General features: G+C 51.6%; 1 protein-coding gene across 2 annotated transcripts in view; it reads right to left on the bottom strand.

Annotated features, from left to right (window-relative positions):
• Positions 1-306: 306 nt before the first annotated feature.
• The window catches only part of slit1a (slit homolog 1a (Drosophila)), a 247,292-nt gene continuing 227,659 nt past the window's right edge, over positions 307-19,939 (bottom strand). Inside the window, exons 30-37 of one of the 2 annotated variants that reach the window (XM_068002018.1) lie at positions 18,837-18,930; positions 17,873-18,010; positions 15,821-16,058; positions 14,209-14,339; positions 10,248-10,402; positions 5,894-6,188; positions 3,479-3,690; positions 307-1,052 (exon numbers count right to left, since the gene is read on the bottom strand). In XM_068002018.1, coding sequence (XP_067858119.1) covers positions 814-1,052; positions 3,479-3,690; positions 5,894-6,188; positions 10,248-10,402; positions 14,209-14,339; positions 15,821-16,058; positions 17,873-18,010; positions 18,837-18,930 — 1,502 coding nt within the window. In that variant the 3' untranslated portion in view covers positions 307-813. The remainder of the gene's footprint in view (positions 1,053-3,478; positions 3,691-5,893; positions 6,189-10,247; positions 10,403-14,208; positions 14,340-15,820; positions 16,059-17,872; positions 18,011-18,836; positions 18,931-19,939) is intronic. The other variant, XM_068002019.1, reaches the window with a different exon arrangement.

Here is a 19,939-nt window from a genome sequence, read left to right as displayed (position 1 = left end):
ATGGGAGAGAGGAGAGGATGGGGGGGAGAGGATGGGGGGGGAGAGGATGGGGGGGGAGAGGATGGGGGGGAAGAGAGGATGGGGGAGAGGAGAGGATGGGGGAGCGGAGAGGATGGGGAAGAGGTTGTAGAACCTGTTTGAAGGATTCTGCAACATAAAGGCAGCTTTCATTCCTGTACGACATGCACCGAGAGAAAGAGCAACACTTGTTTTGTTTGGTTTGTTATTTCTGCTGTGATTTACCCCATGACCCTCCCACCCTCCCATTCCCGAGCCCTCCCCTCCCCTCCCCTCCCCGCCCACCCCTACAAGGACCATCTTAACATCAGACAAACCACTCTGCAAGAATTGAAAGTTAGACAAGAGACAGACAGTGTCGGCCGTGACGGATTGCGAGGCCCCTCACCTCCCCCCCCACCCTCACATTCGGTTCCGGTTCGGATGCAACGGGACCCCGGTCGCGAACTCCTGCTTCTCTATTCCCTCGATGTCCTGTTCGTGTTGGGGGAGGTGCGGAATTGTTTTTTTAAAAAATTCTTCTGAATGTACATTTCTATCTCGCGTCCGTACAGTGTGGGAGAACGGGAGAAACTGAGATGCTGCTGGAACTGACGACGTTTCCTTCCTTCCTTTTGTTGTCGTCGTTTCAAAACAAGTCTTATTTATATTACAAAACGTCACCGTCCTTTCTCGATTCGCTGATTCGTTCTTGCGTTGTGTATGTGTGTGTGTGTGTGTGTGTGTGTGTTATTTTTAATATATATATAATATACTCTGTTGCAGTCGGGCGGTCGATCGAGCGATCGGTCGGACTTACAGGCATCGGCTGCAGCCGCACTTGATGTTTTTCTCCACCTCCTCTGCGAAGGACGATCCGTCACTACACTCGAAGGTGTATTTCCTCCGCTTTACCTGCAACGAGAGGCAGCAACCCCGGCTGTGGCACGACCCCTGGCACTCCACCCAGGAGACCCGCCGGGCGCTCTGGCAGATGGCGTAGCCCCTCTGCAGCTGGTAATAATCGCGCACAGGTACCCCTCGACACTCTGCTTCTGGAAACATTTGGGGAGGTGGGTTTGTGGGGGGGGGTGGGAGCGGGAAGAGAAAATAAAATCAATCAGAACCGCCCGTCATTCTTGGGGACGTAAGGTTACGTTGGCTTAAAAGATCGGCGTGGGGTTGGGTGGAAAGGGGACGATTCAGGGGGAAAGGTGGCGATTCAGGGCGTAAGCGTGACCGCAAGGCGCCCGCGTCTCCTCCGTCTTTCCCCTCCATCCGTCAAACCCCCCCCAACCCGGTCCCATCAAATCTCCGCCCACAAAAACCCGGCCAGAACCCCCTCCCCCGACTCTCCACACCGGGTATCCCCCAATCACGTTTGTTCGAGGGGAGCGAGGTTCGTCTCTCAACGTTAAGTCCAGGTTTTCAGGTGCAACAGGAAACAAAGTCATTCTTGTGCTCCTTTAATTGCAATGTTTTTGGAGTGTTTTTAAAAGAAGAGTTTATCCTCACTGAGACCCGCTCCGTTTTGTCTGTTTCTTTTAATGGATTTTTATGGCATAAGAATAAGTCACTTTAAAAATTGAAACAGTTCCCTGATTGCAGGTTCAATTGTGCATGAACGATAGTTAAATGAGTTGAAATTTAAAATTTTAAAACTTGAAAGAAGAAATATACTAGTGTGGATTCGGAGTTGCCTTGGGCTCCGATTGTTTACGCTGAAAATCACCTCCAGCCCTACAACCCTCCGAGATCTCTGCACTCCTCCAATTCCGGCCTCTTGCGCATCCCCGATTTTAATCGCTCCACCATTGGCGGCCGTGCCTTCAGCTGTCTGGGCCCTAAGCTCTGGAATTCCCTCCCTAAACCTCTCCGCCTCTCTCTCCTCCTTTAAGACGCTCCTTAAAACCTACCTCTTTGACCAAGCTTTTGTTCACCTGTCCTAATATCTCCTTATGTGGCTCGGTGTCAAATTTTGTCTGGTTATCGCTCCTGTGAGGCTCCTTGGGACGTTTCACTACGTTAAAGGCGCTATATAAATGCAGGTTGTTGTTGATTTATGCCCTTTTTGAGTTCGGGTGTATTATAATGAGGTCGGGACGACACTTGGGCCATTTTTCGACAGCGGAAAAATGGGCGCAGCTTCCAGCGACGTTTGGGGTTTAACTTCTGGGTCACGCCCACGGAGGTCACTCCAGACCGTGGTGTTAAAAATGACGTTCGCTGCTTCTTCTGAAAATTATTTTCCCTCTAAGTTTCTCCTCTCTCTTTCTCTCTCTCTCTCAAGTCTCGCCGGCACCTTTACCGAGACACCATGCTTCACGTGTGAGGCTACAGGGTGAGTGTCGATGGGCTATTCTACATTAGGGGCATCACACCTGACATCCACATTGCAGGAGCGTCAGGGCGGCAGGGGACGGGTCACTGGGTCGTGAATCGGAGCAGTCTTTTTAACTTTACGTTATTTATTAAAAATCGTTTTCTAGCTTTAATTTAATTTATTCTGTTTTTTTCAAGGTTATGTAAACTTCTAATCTGCTTTTCTCTGCCTGTTCTCGTCTTGCATTTTAGAACTGTATCTTAAATCAGTCCCAAACTACACAGACACCAGCCCGTCAGGCAGATCTTAAAGAAAGAACTTGCATTTATATAGCACCTTTCACGACCGCAAAACGTCCCAAAGCGCTTTACAGCCAATTAAGTATTTTTTGAAGTGTGGTCACTGTTGGAACGTAGGAAACGCGGCAGCCTATTTGCGCACAGCAAGATCCCAGAATGAAATAACCACCCAGAGCATGTTTTTAAAGTGTTGGTTGAGGGATAAATATCGGCCAGGACACCAGGGAGAACTCCTCTGCTCTTCTTTGAAATAGCGGCCGTGGGATCTTTTACGTCCACCTGAGAGGGCAGACGGGGCCTCGATTTGACGTCTCATCTGAAAGACGGCACCTCCGACAGCGCAGCACTCCCTCAGTACTGTAGTGGGACAGTCAGCCTGGATTATGGGCTCAAGTCTCTGGAGTGGGACTTGTCCCCACGACTCTCTGACTCAGAGGCTACCCACTGAGCCACGGCCGACAACTCAAACACTAAGGCGTAGAGTTTCTGCCTTGGGCGCAAACGGGAAATTGCGTCCAAAATGTGTTTGAAATTGGTTAGGCATTGAGGTTCCGCTAAATTCATTTTCAATATCATAAATGTCAAATCTTCCCTGAACCAGCGCGACCGGGCAGTGCGATAGAACGTAATCATTTCTTTTTTAAAACATTTCCATTAAGTGTATTCTTTGATCTATTTAAGAGCGGTAACTTGGTGCAGTTTTACCAATACAGCTGAAAACTCCCCCGATCTCTTGCGCTGGTTCGGCTGATTTTGCCCGGATTGCACTGATCGAACCAGCGGAAACTCGACCCTTTAAACCGGTAATCCTCCCCCTCGCTCCCTCCAGCCGGTCACGAGTCCTGAGATGAGCCCTTACCTTTGTCGCAGAGGTCGCCGGTGTAACCGTCCTCGCACTCGCACGTGGCCCTCCCGAGGTTGGAGATCTGACACTGGCCGTGCCTGCACTGCAGACTCTTACACGGATTGAACAGCTCCTCCTGCTGGGTGCACAGTGCCCCCTTATGGCCCTCGTCACATTCACAGCGATAGGTCACCACGTCCAGCGCCACACAGCTCCCGTGCACACACCTTTGGGACAGATCGACACACGGTTATCTGGGGCAGTGTAGAGGGAGCTTTACTCTGTATCGAACCCGTGCTGTACCTGCCCTGGGAGTGTTTGATGGGGCAGTGTAGAGGGAGCTTTACTCTGTGTCTAACCCGTGCTGTACCTGCCCTGGGAGTGTTTGATGGGACAGTGTAGAGGGAGCTTTACTCTATATCTAACCCTGTACCTGCCCTGGGAGTGTTTGATGGGACAATGTAGAGGGAGCTTTACTCTGTATCTAACCCGTGCTGTACCTGCCCCGGGAGGTGAGTCAACTCCAGTCTCTGCATTGATATTCCTCACCTTGAGGACTAAACATGAGGCAGGAATCAATCCTGTTATTTTTAACCTGTGAGGATCAGAAACATGCAAAAAAGCTCCAAATTGCAAGAAAATGAACCTAAGGGTTTTTTTTGTGTTAATTTCCTCCCCTCCTCTCCTGACTCCTATCTGAGGGGTTCCACAAGTGCCTTCCACTACCTCACCCCACGTGGTCGTTCATCATTAGTGAACGCAGGCAGTTCAGCAGGCCGTTCCACCATGGGGTGAATCACTGCTGAGCCCGAACCTGTTCCCGCCTCAGCGATCAGGAGCCAGCAATCAGGAGCCGAAGCCCTGGTAGAGTTCCCTTTTCCCTGACCCGGTGGCACTCTAGTGAATTGTAGCAGCCCCAATAAATGCAACTAACACTGCACGGATCAGCCATCAAACCAGGTTCAGTCTGGTCTGTATTGTTAAAATTGGATAGCCCGGTGGTGAAGGATGGATAGAATACTAGAGCCTGGTCCTCAGTGGCTTCTAAGTCTTTATTCACAGAGGTTCCCCTTACACACACAAAACACCCTGGATAAGCTCTCCCATAAAAAGAATACAGAGAGTCCCCAGTTGATACCCACCACCTGACTACAATTAACACTCATTGATATAAATCATACAATTAACATGTACGGCTCAGTAACACTCAGGGTGGTGCCATTACCAGCTGAATGGTTGGGGGGCGCTGGGGGAAGGAGGGGGCTGGGGGACGGAGGGGGCCGGGGGAAGGGTGACCGTGACGGGGGAAGGGGGGGCCCGGGGGAGGAGGGGGCTGGGGGACGGAGGGGGCCGGGGGGAGGAGGGGGCTAGCAGTAGCTGTGAGGGTTCATTGGGAATCGATCCCCTCCACACTGCAAGCTTTGTCTCTCGATGTTCACTGAGACAAACCCTTACACCAGGTGGCTGAGGCGGTAATTTCAACCACTCACTCTCACGATCGTACAAACCAGTGTGTCCCATATCTTCATTTACTGTTTGTGTTATTTGTTGGTATATTAAAAACAAGCCTTTCACCACCTCAGGACGTCCCAAAGCGCTTTACAGCCAATGAAGTACTTTTTGAAGTGTAGCCACTGTTGTAACGTAGGAAACGCGGCAGCCAATTTGCGCACAGCAAGATCCCACAAACAGCAATGAGATAAACGACCAGATAATCGGTTTTAGTTGAGGGATAAATATTGACCCAGGACACCGGGGAGAACTCCACTGCTCTTCTTCGAAATAGTGGCCGTGGGATCTTTTACGTCCACCTGAAAGGTTTAACGTCTCATCTGAAAGCACTCCCTCAGCACTGCACTGGGAATGTCAGCCTGGATTATGTGCTGAAGTCCCCGGAGTGGGACTTGAACCCACAACCTTCTGACTCAGAGGCGAGAGCACCACCCGCAGAGCCACGGTTTACACCAACAGGCACTATGCTCATGGACCTACATTTTCTCCCAGTCCGACAACACCTTGATTTTAAAATTTTCATCCTTGTTTTCAAATCCCTCCACAGCCTCGCCCCCTCCTTATCTCTGTAACCTCCTCCAGCCCTACAACCCTCCGAGATCTCTGCGCTCCTCCAATTCTGGCCTCTTGCGCATCCCCGATTTTAATCGCTCCACCATTGGCGGCCGTGCCTTCAGCTGCCTAGGCCCTAAGCTCTGGAATTCCCTCCCTAAACCTCTCCGCCTCTCTCTCCTCCTTTATGTCGCTCCTTAAAACCTACCTCTTTGGCCAAGCTTTTGGTCACCTGTCCTAATATCTCCTTACGTGGCTCAGTGTCAAACGTTTCTCTGATTTATGTTCCTGTGAAGCGCCTTGGGACGTTTAGCTACGTTAAAGGCACTCTATAAATGCAACTTCTTGTTGAATTTCATGACTTACTTGTGCCCGAGGCAGGGGTCACTAATGGGCTGGTCGCAGCGAGGCCCCCTCCAGCCCGGCTCGCAGTGACAGACGGGCTTGGAGTCGGCCCGGGGTTGGCAGATGCCGTGGAGGCAGACGATCTTCCTGCAGGGCTCGCAGCCTGGCACCACCCCCACCCCCGCCTTCATCTGGGTCTTGGTGAAGTCCTGGAGCTCGTTGTTGATGTACAGGTTCTGGATGCACCCGTGGAAGCTGGAGCCATTCTGGATCTGCCAGAGCCGGAAGGCAGCGGAATTCACGTCAACGGGCATCCCTGGGGAGAGGGGAGAGGGGAGGGGAGGGAAGGGAGGGGAGAGGGGAGGGGGGGGGGAGAGGGGAGGGAGGGGAGAGGGGAGGGGAGGGAAGGGAGGGAGGGGAGGGGAGAGAGAGGAGGGGAGGTGGGGGAGAGAGAGGGCACGGAGCAGAGAAACACAACCCTGATTAAAGGACAGAGACGGTGCAAGCAGCTCCACTGGTGATTAATCTGCGCTGAGCAGCACTGGTCCCAGCAGGAGGTGATATATTTTTATAAACTGCCCATATTTTTATATAAGGCCCCAGCAGTCGCCAACTCTGACGGGTCGTATTCCTGGAGGCGTCATCACATGACCCCTCCCCCCCCCGCCGCCCGCTGTATTCTGCCCCGCCCCCACACTCCCGCCATTGGTCTCCCATCACCGCGACGCCCCGCCCCGCCTTCCCCACGGCCAGCCGGAAAGCGAACAGACTTTTCGTTACCCGATTGGATGATTCTCGACTGTCAGTCAAACAGCCTTCTTTCCCCCATCTCCAGTAATTTTTTATAATTAGTAAACAAAAGTGTTCAAAGAAAATTAATACACACAATCTTTTTTTAAAAAGGCCTCTATGATTTTTCTCTCCCGGGTGTTGCTCGCAGCATGTCCAGGAGATTAATTCCTGGAGACTCCAGGACAATCTAACTCGCTCTGGTCTCTCCACAGTTGCTGACTGACCCGCTGAAAGTTTAGAAGATTAAGGGGTGAAAAAGTTGAGGTGTTTAAGACGATTAAAGGATTTGATGGGGTAGATAGAGAGAAACTATTTCCTCTGGTGGGGGGAGTCCAGGACAAGGTGGGGGGGGGCATAACCTTAAAATTAGAGCTAGGCTGTTCAGGGGTGATGTCAGGAAGCACTTCTTCACACAAAGGGTAGTGGAAATCTGGAACTCTCTCCCCCAAAAAAAGCTGTGAAGGCTGGGGGTCAATTGAAAATTTTAAAACTTGATTGATGGATTTTTGTTGGGTAAGGGGATTAAGGGATATGGAACCAAGGCGGGTAAATGGAGTTAAGATACAGATCAGCCATGATCTAATTGAATGGCGGAACAGGCTCGAGGGGCTGAATGGCCTCCTCCTGTTCCTTTGAGTTTCCAGCAGTGTTTTTTTTTTGCTCTCTAACTGCCTCGCAGTGCTGTGATGGGGTGTTTGGCTCAGCTCGCCCGCGCTCCGGCCTGAAGCGACGCCTAACACAGGCGATCAGCTTCTACTCCCTCCCGCACAACGACTTTCTCCCCATGTTGCTGCTTCCCGGCCGGGATGGAAGGAAGCAAAAGTGGGGTCCGCGTCGAAACCCCCACACTGTTCCGACGGAGCTCAACGCAAGCTCGAGGAACAGCACCTCGTCTTCCTACCGAGCACGTTCCAGCCTTCCCGCCTCAACACTGAGTCCAACAACTTTAGGTCTTAAACCACCGCTCCCACTGCCTCTCCGACAGCAGGTGCTGGGAATGGAGGGCGGATTCACCAGGGCCACTGGGAGTGGGAGGGGGGATGGGAGGTGGGGGCAGAGTTGGGGGGGGGTAGGGGTTTAGGGAAGTGGGGGAGGGTGGGGAGGGGTGGGTGAGTGGGGGTGGGTGGGGGAGTGGGGGAGGGGTGGGGGAGTGGGGGAGGGGTGGGGAGATGGGGGAGTGGGGGGGATGGGGGAGTGGGGGAGGGGTGGGGGAGTGGGGAGGGGTGGGGGAGGGGTGGGGAGATGGGGGAGTGGGGGAGTGGGGAGGAGTGGGGGAGGGGTGGGGAGTGGGGAGGGGTGGGGAGTGGGGGAAGAGTAGGGGAGTCGGGGAGGGGTGGGGGAGGTGTGGGGGAGTGGGGAGAGGTGGGGAGTGGGGAGGGGTGGGGAATGGGGAGGGGTGGGGAATGGGGAGGGGTGGGGAATGGGGGGTGGGGAATAGAGGGGGTGGGGGAGGGGTGGGGAGTGGGGATGGGTGGGGATTAGGGGAGGGGTGGGGAGTAGGGGAGGGGTGGGGGCTGGGGGAGTGGGGAGGGGTGGGGAGTAGGGGAGGTGTGGGGGAGTGGGGGAGGGGTGGGGAGTAGGGGAGGGTGGGGGAGGGGTGGGGAGTAGGGGAGGGGTGGGGGTGGGGGAGTGGGGAAGGGGTGGGGGAGTAGGGGAGGGGTGGGGGAGTAGGGGAGGGGTGGGGGAGTAGGGGAGGGGTGGGGATTAGGGGAGGGTGGGGGAGGTGTGGGGGAGGGGTGGGGAGTAGGGGAGGGGTGGGGGTGGGGGAGTGGGGAAGGGGTGGGGGAGTAGGGGAGGGGTGGGGGAGTAGGGGAGGGGTGGGAGAGTAGGGGAGGGGTGGGAGAGTGGTGGGCTGGATTGGTGTTCGGGGGGGAACCCCTCTCGATACACAGCCGGTGGGGGGGTCCGTACCCCGGGGTCTCCCCACCTTTCTCCGCCACATTCCCGGGCCACAGGAACCTTCTCCTCTTTGCCAGATTTTCAATGTTTCCCTCCCCACCTCTGCTATTCTCCTGTAACCATTCATACCTCCTCTGGACCCAGCTTTTGTTTCTATACCTGTCCCATTCCCTCCCTCCCTGCCTTGCACCATCATTTGTCATTTTGAGCACTCCTGCCCTCCACCCTATCACAGACCCTTTTTTTCTTTCCCTGGCTCTGTACTTGCTTAAAAACTATAGAATCTCTAAAATCTTCGGGTTTTTGACGGAGGGTCATTGACCTGAAACGTTGACTCTCTGTTTCTCTCTCCCCTCCGACGCTGCCCGACCTGCTGAGCGTTTCCAGCATTTCACTACGTTGCTGGACCGGGCTCCTGAACCTGCCAGGTGGGGGGGGGGGGGGGTGGGGGGTGCGGAGAGGGGGCCAGCGGAGGGGCTGCCGCTGCTGGATCAACTACAGCGGTGACAGGGGGACTGTCAGCCGGAGGAAACAGATTCATTCTCTTAAAGAAGAAAAGTACCGAAGGTAAAACGTTAAACGCTCGGCTTGGAACTAAACTCCCAATTCCCGGGTCGCAGGACTGGGATATCCAGATCCGTGTTTTGCTCCCCTCCTCTCCGTGAGCGGCCGACTCGTCCCGTGGTACGGTTCCCGCCGGTGCGTTGGCCGGGTGAGGTCTGACGATGGGCGTCGGCGGACTATTCTACCGCAGGGAACGTCGCGGCCTCACCCAACTCTCTCTCCCCCCTCCTTACCCTGACCGCGAAGCCGATCGTAGAGATCGTACAGAAGAGACACCCCCACCTCCCCTCAGTACCATCGCCCATGGTTTTGAGATCAGCTGGCTGGGTAGAGACCCGAGAATCAAACCTTGGTCCAAACACGGACAAAAAAAGCTATAGTTCCAGAGGTGAGGTGAGAGTGACTGATCTCGACATCAAGGCAGCGTTCGACTGAGTGCGGCACCTAGGGGCCCAAGTAAAACCAAAGTCAATGGGGATCAGGGGGAAAACTCTAGTCAGGAGTGTGATGGAATACTCTCCACTTGCCTGGATGAGTGCAGCTCCAACAACACTCAAGAAGCTCGACACCATCCAGGACAAAGCAGCCTGCCTGATTGGCACCCCATCCACTACCCTAAACATTCACTCCCTTCACCACCGGCGCACTGTGGCTGCAGTGTGCACCATCCACAGGATGCACTGCAGCAACTTGCCAAGGCTTCTTCGACAGCACCTCCCAAACCCACGACCTCTACCACCTAGAAGGACAAGGGCAGCAGGCACATGGGAACAACACCACCTGCACGTTCCCCTCCAAGTCACACACCATCCCGACTTGGAAATATATCGCTGTTCCTTCATCGTCGCTGGGTCAAAATCCTGGAACTCCCTTCCTAACAGCACTGTGGGAGAACCTTCACCACACGGACTGCAGCGGTTCAAGAAGGCGGCTCACCACCACCTTCTCAAGGGGCAAGTAGGGATGGGCAATAAATGGCGGCCTTGTCAGCGACGCCCACATCCCCAGACGGATCTGGCGCCTCAATGATGGGGTAGATTTTAAGGGTGAGGGGGAATTCCAGGTGCGTTGCGGGGGGAACGGGTGTGAACCAGGCCCGGCTCGGCTCCTCTCCTCTTACCTCCGATGTAAAGCGGCGTCTCGCGGTTGAGGGTGGATTGCTTGACGGAGCTCTCCATGCTCTTGGGGATCCCACCGTCAATGGAGAGATTCACCATCTGGTCCAAGGTCACTATCTCCACCGTGTGGAACTGCCCGTCGTTGATTGTCTCCAAGCTGCGGGAAGCACAGAAACAATTGCTGTTTGACCAATGTTTCTCTTCCTTCTCCTCCGCACCCTGACTCTTTGTTACATAGAATTACATAGAGTTCACGGCACAGAAACAGGCCATTCGGCCCAACTGGCCCATGCCGGTGTTTATGCTCCACACGAGCCTCCTCCCTCCCTACTTCATCTCACCCTATCAGCATGTCCTTCTATTCCTTTCTCCCTCATGTGTTTATCTAACTTCCCCTTAAATGTATCTACACTATTCGCCTCAACTACTCCTTGTGGTAGCGAGTTCCACATTCTCACCTCTCTCTGGGTAAAGAAGTTTCTCCTGAATTCTTTATCATAGAATGGTTACAGCACAAAAGGAGGCCATTCGGCCTATCGAGCCCATGCCGGCTCGTTGTAAGAGCAATCCAATTAGTCCCATTCCCCTGCTCTTTCCCCGTAGCCCTGAAAATATTTTCCCTTCAAGTATTTATCCAATTCCTTTTTGAAAGCCACGATTGAATCTGCTTCCACCGCCCTTTCAGGGAGTGCATTCCAGATCATAACAACTCGCAGCATAAAAAAGTTTTTCCTCATGTCGCCTTTGGTTCTTTTGCCAATTACCTTAAATCTGTGTCCTCTGGTTCTCGCCCCTTCCACCAATGGGAACAGATTCTCTTTATTTACTTTCTCTAAACCCTTCATGATTTTGATCACCTCTATCAAATCTCCTCTTAACCTTCTCCGTTCCAAGGAGAACAACCCCAGCTTCTCCAGTCTATCCACGGAACTGAAGTCCCTCATCCCTGGAACCATTCTAGTAAATCACCCTCTCTTTTGCTGACAAGCCTATTATGCGGCACTTTATCAAATGCCTTTTGGAAGTCCATATACACTACATCAACTGCATTGCCCTCATCGACCCTCTCTGTTACCTCATCAAAAAACCCAATCAAGTTAGTTAAACATGATTTGCCTTTAACAAATCCATGCTGGCTTTTCTTAATTAATCCACACTTGTCCAGGTGAGTGTTAATTCTGTCCCGGATTATCATTTCTAAAAGTTTCCCACCACTGAGGTTAAACTGTCTGGCCTGTAGTTGCTGGGTTTATCCTTACACCCTTTTTTGAACAAAGGTGTAACACTTGAAATTCTCCAGTCCTCTGGCACCACCCCCGTATCTAAGGATGTTTGGAAGATTATGGCCAGTACCTCCGCAATTTCCACCCTTACTTCCGTCACCAACCGAGGATGCATCCCATCCGGACCGGGTGATTTATCTACTTTACTGGATTTATTAGTGACTATCTTATATTTATGGCCTCTAGTTCTGGTCTCCCCTGCAAGTGAAAACATCTTCTCTCTGTCTACCCTATCAAACCCCTTCATAATCTTAAAGACCTCTATCAGGTCACCCTTCAGTCTTCTCTTTTCTAGAGAAAAGAGCCCCAGCCTGTTCAGCCTTTCCTGATAAGGGTATCCTCTCCAGTGCCTCTATATCCTTTTTGTAGTACGGAGACCAGAACTGTTCACAATACTCCAAGTGTGGTCTAACCAAGGTTCTATATGAGCTTAGCATAACTTCTCTGCTTTTCAATTCTATCCCTCCTAGAAATGAACCCCAGTGCTTGGTTTGCTTTTTTATGGCCTTATTATGACCTGCATCGCTGCTTGTAGTGATTTGTGTATCTGTACCCCCAGATCCCTTTGCTCCTCTACCCCATTTATGTGGTAGTATGTGGCCCCCTTATTCTTCCTACCAAAATGTAATACCTCACACTTGTCTATATTGAAATTCATTTGCCACTTACACGCCCATTCTGCAAGTTTATTAATGTCGTCCTGTATTTTGTCGCGGTCCTCCTTGGTATTAACTACACCTCCCCCCAATTTGGTGACGTCCGCAAATTTTGAAATTATACTTCCAATTCCCGAGTCCAAATCATTTCTGTAATTGGCGAACAACAGTGGTTCCGGCACCTATCCTTGTGGAATACCACTTCCCACCTTTTGCCAGTCTGAGTAACTACCTTTAACCCCTACTCTCTGTTTTCTGTTGTTGGGATGTGACCTGTGGGGGGGCTGTGGGGGAGGGGAGCTGTGGGGGAGGGGGGCTGTGGTGTTGCTGGGGCTCCTCCAGTACCTTTCTCATTTTTTTTACATAGATATATAGACATAGTTCTCGGAATGTGGGCATTGCTGGGATTTATTGCCCATTCCCTTGTTGCCCTGTGGACTTTAAGATTCAACCGCTGGAATGCGCTGCCCGAAATTCAATAGTAGCTTTCAAAAGGGGAATTGGATAAAAACTTGAAAAGGAGAAACTTGGGGAAAGATCGGGGGGAGTGGGATTAATTGGGTAGCTCTTTCAAAGAGCCAGCACAAGCAAGATGGGCTGAATAGCCTCCTTCTGTGCTGTATGATTCTATGTAACTTGGGACGGGAGTCACACATAGGCCCAGACCGGGTAAGGACGGTAGGTTCCCTTTCTTGAAGGACACCAGTGAACCGGTTGGGTTTTTACCACAATCTGGCAGCTTTCATAGTTATTTTATCAGTCCACAAATCACCGGGTTTTAATGAATTCAGGTTCCCCCAAGCTGCCATTGGTGGGATTTGAACTCACGGCCTCCGCGGAGTTCGCCGGTTTCCCCAGTCCCATAACCACCGAGCCATCCCTTCACGATTGTCGTCGCTTCGTAGCTGAACCGACAACCGCGCATTTTGGCGAGGGTGGAGATGCACAAGTCACGGGAAAGCGGGGTCAGGAGCAGGGACCCTGCCCGACGTCCCCCTCTCCCTAGTCCAGTGATGGAGAGACCGCCTCTAGTGACCCAATCACTCCCCCGGCTCAGATCAGTTAACTCAGCACAAACCGGGGTGCGGGCGGTGGAGAGGGAATTGAATCTGGATCTTCTGGTCCGTATAGTTCCCCTACAAGATAATAAAGAAAGAACTTGCATTTCTAGCGTGCTTTTCACAACCTCAGGACGTCCCAAAGTGCTTCACAACCAATTAATTGCTGTTTGAAGTGGAGTCACTGTTGTAATGTAGGAAACGCGGCAGCCAATTTGTGCACAGCAAGATCCCACAAACAGCAATGTGAGAATGACCAGATAATCTTTTTTTTAGTGATGTTGGTCGAGGGATAAATATTGGCCCAGGACACCGGGGAGAACTCCCCTGCTCTTCTTCAAAATAGTGCCATGGGATCTTTTATGTCCACCTATGAGAGCAGACAGGGCCTCAGTTCAGCGTCTCATCCGAAAGACGACACCTCCGACAGTGCAGCACTCCCTCAGTACTGGCACTGGGAGTGTCAGCCTGGATTTTGAGCCCAACTTCCCGGCTGCCACCTTTGCTGGAGACAGTACGTGACGGGAGGAATAGGTAAACGTACAAGCTCCTCCCCGAACCCCATCACCCCCACCCCCCCCCACCCCCCCCAGTAAAAGGCTCAGTCGGTGAATGCACCCCCAATGAGGAACTTGGGTCCGATTCCTGGATCGTGACGCCTCCCACAGTCTGCTGGCGCTCACTGCCTGGACAGAGAGGCCACTTGGGGTGAGATGCCACAGGGACCGGTGCTGGGACCACTGTTGTTCACCATTTACAGAAACGATTTGGACTCGAGAATCGGAAGTACAATTTCAAAATTTGCAGACGACACCAAACTGGGGCGATGTCGAGATGTGGAACGGGAAGGAGGAGGGGACGGAGAGAGAGAAATTGGTGGAAAAGAAAGGAGGGATGGAATCAGACTGAATTCTGCCTGTTGGGGAGAGACCACGTCAAACTCGCAGCAGCCCCGCTTTTCATCACCTGTAGATAGCGGAGCTCGGGTAACTGCCTGGGTCGTAGCTGACTCGCACGTGACCTTGGTAAAGTTCAACTGCGATGTGGTCGTTGTCTCCGTTGTAAAGCAAGATCCCGTTATCTTCCGCAGTGGAGACCTGAGGAAACAAAAGTCATCTGCATATTATTAACAATCTTGCGTAATGGCATGCACTTCCTGTTCACAAGCTTCACTTCCTGTTGTCACAACTTTTGGTCACGCTTTTCTGTCAACATTGCCCATTCAATTTTGCTATGTAAACTGTCACGATGTAGTTGCAGGCTCTGGCCACTAGGTGGTGTCTGAGTTTCTGTTACCATGTTGTATATTAAAAAAATGCAGATTCATCAACTGACTTTCACTAGTTAAAATACTAGTGAAAGTCAGACAATTTTTTTTGTGTCAGCTGTGGTTCAGCGGGCAGCACTTTCACCTCTGTGGGTTCAAGTTTCACTCCAGACTTGAGCACATAATCCAGGCTGACACTCCAGTGTGAGGGAGGGCTGCGAAATGCTGAACAGCTAATGCAGACCTGAAATTTTGTATTTGTGAAAAGCTGATTTATCTGGTGAGCCTGGATAGGCAGTACATTGCACCGAAGGGACAGGCTCAGAACATTTACTGCCTCATAACAGTCAGATAACAGAGGGGGTCTCCTATAGGCAGTGGGCCAATGTCTCACCGTCTTACCACAAATATTCTCAGTGTAATAAATCCCAACACAAAATCTACAGTAATTGGGCCTGTAAAATACTGTCCTGAACGAATCTGGAATCAGGCATGATGGGGAGCGAAGAGTCAGAGAGGAACTGCACTGAACCTGGAGTCTGTGTGAGTGATGCTGAATCTGGAGTCTATGTGCAGCAGGGTTAAATCTGGAGTCTGTGTGGAGCAGGTTAAATCTGGAGTCTGTGTGGAGCAGGTTAAATCTGGAGTCTGTGTGGAGCAGGTTAAATCTGGAGTCTGTGTGGAGCAGGTTAAATCTGGCGTCTGTGTGGAGCAGGGTTAAATCTGGAGTCTATGTGGAGCAGGTTAAATCTGGAGTCTGTGTGGAGCAGGTTAAATCTGGAGTCTATGTGGAGCAGGTTAAATCTGGAGTCTGTGTGGAGCAGGGTTAAATCTGGAGTCTATGTGGAGCAGGTTAAATCTGGAGTCTGTGTGGAGCAGGTTAAATCTGGAGTCTGTGTGGAGCAGGTTAAATCTGGAGTCTGTGTGGAGCAGGGTTAAATCTGGAGTCTGTGTGGAGCAGGGTTAAATCTGGAGTCTGTGTGGAGCAGGTTAAATCTGGAGTCTGTGTGGAGCAGGTTAAATCTGGAGTCTGTGTGGAGCAGGTTAAATCTGGAGTCTGTGTGGAGCAGGGTTAAATCTGGAGTCTGTGTGGAGCAGGTTAAATCTGGAGTCTGTGTGGAGCAGGGTTAAATCTGGAGTCTGTGTGGAGCAGGTTAAATCTGGAGTCTGTGTGGAGCGGTGCTGAATCTGGCGACTGGAGTCTGGAGACTGGCGTCTGTGGTCTGGCGCCTGGAGAACGGTGTCTGGAGACTGGCGTCTGAAGTCTGGAGTCTGGAGTCTGGAGTGGGTCCTAAGCTTCCTCACACTTACCTGCAGCGAGATGTTGGCCCGGGGCCAGTTCTTCAGCTCGGTGAACTGCAGGTAGGAATCGCGGTCCACGAAGTTGACACTGACCAGCTTGTCGCACCGCGCCCCCCCGAAGCCGGGCAGACACTGGCACAGGGCGCGGGCCCCAAGGCTCACGCACTTTCCCCCGTTGAGGCACTCCTGCAGCTGGCACTGGACGGGGCTCGGGAAAGCCTGAGAGGGGAGTTCACAGAAACGGCCACTGTGGGGAGACAGAGAGCCACAGACAGAAATATAGGGCAATGTGGAGAGGAGCAGGTACAAGATACAGAAACACACACTGTCACTAACTACACCCACAAACGCTCGAATACTATCATTTCCCTTCTGTTTTGCTGGGATATCGTTCCACAGACCTGGCGATACGTCATTCATGTGTTCATTTGTCATGCGTGAGCCTTAACATTCAGCCTCGCCCCTCCCTATCTCTGTAACCTCCTCCAGCCCTACAACCCTCCGAGATCTCTGCGCTCCTCCAATTCTGGCCTCTTGCGCATCCCCGATTTCCATCGCTCCGCCATTGGCGGCCGTGCCTTCAGCTGCCTGGGCCCTAAGCTCTGGAATTCCCTCCCTAAACCTCTCCGCCTCTCTCTCTCCTCCTTTAAACTTCATAAAACCTACCTCTTTGACCAAGCTTTTGTTCACCTGTCCGAATATCTCCTTATGTGGCTCGGTGTCAAATTTTGTCTGTTAATCGTTCCTGTGAAGCGCCTTGGGACGTTTTACTACATTAAAGGCGCTATATAAATGCAAGTTGTTGTTGTTAATGGTGAGCCAAGCTTTATGTTGTACTTAAAAAAAAATTATTATTAGTTCTCAGAATGTGGGCATTGCTGGCAAGGCTGACATTTATTACCCATCCCTAGATGCCCATTTGAGAAGGTGGTAGTGGGCCTTCTAGTAGTTTAACAAAACTGAGGGGTTTTCTAGGCCACTTCATGGGGGCAGTTAAGAGTCAACCACGTTGGTGTGGGGACTGGAGTCACCTATAGGCCCAGACCGGGTAAGGACGGCAGGTTTCCTTCCCTAAAGGACATTAGTGAACCAGTTGGGTTTTTACAACAATCCGACAGCTTCACGGTCACTTTTACTGAGACCAGATTTTTATTTCCAGATCGTCTGTTTTCAAACTGAAAATTCAAATTCTCACACTGCCCGCGGTGGGATTTGAACTCATGTTCTCTGGTTTATTAATCCAGTAACATCACCAGTACATTGACGTCGCCCCATGAGGGGCACTGGACAGCGATCAGGGGCAGGATCCCTGGCTGTTTTCCCCTCCCTTGCTTGTCCAGTTGAACCCTCCCCATCAGCGCCTTGAGACCTGCGAGCTCGACACACATCGCAGGGAGATCAAACCTGGGACCTGCCTGTCTGTACAGCCCAGCTACTCACTGGAGTGCCTCTGGGTCATTCTTCATGTACGGACCTAGACAGTGAGCGGAGTGGGCTATTCCACCGTGGGAGGAATCACATCGGAGCCCAATCTTGCGTTCATCCAATGTACGCACTGGTGCACTTCCTGCGGGATAGCAGTACTGAGGGAGTGCTGCACTGTCAGAGGTGCCGTCTTTTGGATTAGACCTTAAACCGAGGCCCGTCTGCCCTCTCAGGTGGGCGTAAAAGATCCCCTGGCACTATTTTGAAGACGAGCAGGGGAGTTCTCCCTGGTGTCCTGGCCAATATTTATCCCTCAATCAACATCATAAAAACAGATTATCTGGTCATTCTCACATTGCTGTTTGTGGGATCTTGCTGTGTGCAAATTGGCTGCTGCGTTTCCTACATTACAACAGTGACTACACTTCAAAGGGCTGTAAAACATTTGGGACGTCCTGAGGTCGTGAAAGACGCTGTATAAATGCAAGTCTCTTTCTTTAAGTGTCAGCTTGGCTCAGTTGGAAGGAGTGCTACCCTTTACCAACACGTCCTGGGACGGTACGGTGGGAGATGGGGCTGAGAATTGCCGTTACACTGCGTGATTCCTGAGCTGGTGAAATGCTTGCCGGCTCTCACCTGTAACCCTCCGAGCACAGGCAGGTATAGCCCTCGATCCCATCCATGCAAACTCCGTTCCCCTGACACTTGTGATCCTGACAGTCGTCAACGGCAATACTGCAGTTATCGCCCACATACCCGGGGCTGCACTCACATCTGCAAAACACGGCACAAGGATTCCATCAGGGGATTGGGATCAGGATGTGCAGGGCCCCAGTGGCAGAAAGTAGGGCACCAGTTCACACCTTTAAGATCCTACATGTTAGATACAGAGTAAAGCTCCCTCTTCACTGTCCCATCAAACACTCCCAGAGCAGGTACAGCACGGGTTAGATACAGAGTAAAGCTCCCTCTGCACTGTCCCATCAAACACTCCCAGGGCAGGTACAGCACGGGTTAGATACAGAGTAAAGCTCCCTCTACACTGTCCCATCAAACACTCCCAGGGCAGGTACAGCATGGGTTAGATACAGAGTAAAGCTCCCTCTACACTGTCCCATCAAACACTCCCAGGGCAGGTACAGCACGGGTTAGATACAGAGTAAAGCTCCCTCTACACTGTCCCATCAAACACTCCCAGGGCAGGTACAGACCGAGTTAGATACAGAGTAAAGCTCCCTCTACACTGTCCCATCAAACACTCCCAGGGCAGGTACAACACGGATTAGATACAGAGTAAAGCTCCCTCTACACTGTCCCATCAAACACTCCCAGGGCAGGTACAACACGGATTAGATACAGAGTAAAGCTCCCTCTACACTGTCCCATCAAACACTCCCAGGGCAGGTACAACACGGATTAGATACAGAGTAAAGCTCCCTCTACTAAAGCATCAGGAGGATATTCAATGAACCGGCCCTCATCAATCCACCAATTTCATTCAGAGTTTAATAAAATCTGTATCCTGTTCTGTAACTACCCGTGAACGCGATTCAGTGCCTCTGACCTGCACGGATTGTCGTGGCTCCAGTGATTTACTTACTTGGGTCCCTCCGTGGTGATCACGCACTTCGAATCTTGCTGGCAAGGGTTTAAGTCGGATGCACAAAAGTCAACCAGCTCCTCGCACAGCTCTCCTGCACGGAAACAGAGGGACCAGGTCACGGCCTGTCAGTGACGCAGCTTGTACAGAATATTCACAAAACGTCACTAAACACAGTGTCAGTCGTGGCTCAGTGGGTGGCACTCTTACCCCCTCAGTCAAAAGGTTGTGGTTTCACACCCCACTCCAAGAGACTTGAGTATAAAATCCAGGCTGATGCTCCCAGTGCCAGTACTGAGGGAGTGCTGCACTGTTGGAGACATTAAACTGAGGCCCCGTCTGCTCTCTCGGGTAGATGTAAAAAGGTCCAACAGCCACGATGTCAAAGAAGAGCAGGGGAGTCCGTCCTGGGCCAAGATTTATTCCTCAAACAACATTTACTAAAAACAGATTATCTGGTCATTATCACATTGCTATTTGTGGGATCTTGCTGTGCGCAAATTAACTGCCGCATTTCCTACATTACAACAGTGACCACACTTCAAAAAGTACTTCGTTGTAAAGCACTTTGGGATGTCCTGAGGTCGTGGAAGACACTATATAAATGCAAGTTTGTTCTTTTTCACCTACATGGCCTGGGGTGGTGCGTTTTGTGGGGGACGGTGAGGGGACTTCAGTTATGTGGAGAGACTGGAGAAGCTGGGATTGTTCTCCTTAGAGCAGAGAAGGTTGAGGGGAGATTTAATAGAGATGTTCAAAATTATGAGAGGTTTTGATAGAGTAAATAGGGAGAAACTGTTTCCCGCTAGTGGGAGGGTCGGTAACCAGAGGACACAGATTTAAGGTAATTGGCAAAAGAGCCAGAGGGGAGATGAGGAGAAATTTTTTTACGCAGCGAGTTGTTCTGATCTGGAATGTGCTGCCTGAAAGGGCGGTGGAAGCAGATTCAATAATAACTTTCAAAAGGGAATTGGATAAATACTTGAAAAGGTGAAAATTTGCAGGGCTCTGGGGAAAGAGCAGGGGGAGTGGGACTAATTCGATAGCTCTTTCAGAGAGCTGGCACAGGCACGATGGGCCAAACGGCCTCCGTCTGTGCTGTA

Source organism: Heptranchias perlo, chromosome 21, assembly GCF_035084215.1.
Source record: "Heptranchias perlo isolate sHepPer1 chromosome 21, sHepPer1.hap1, whole genome shotgun sequence".
In the NCBI taxonomy this organism is placed as follows: Eukaryota; Metazoa; Chordata; class Chondrichthyes; order Hexanchiformes; family Hexanchidae; genus Heptranchias; species Heptranchias perlo.
This window is presented reverse-complemented; position numbering and strand designations above follow the sequence as displayed.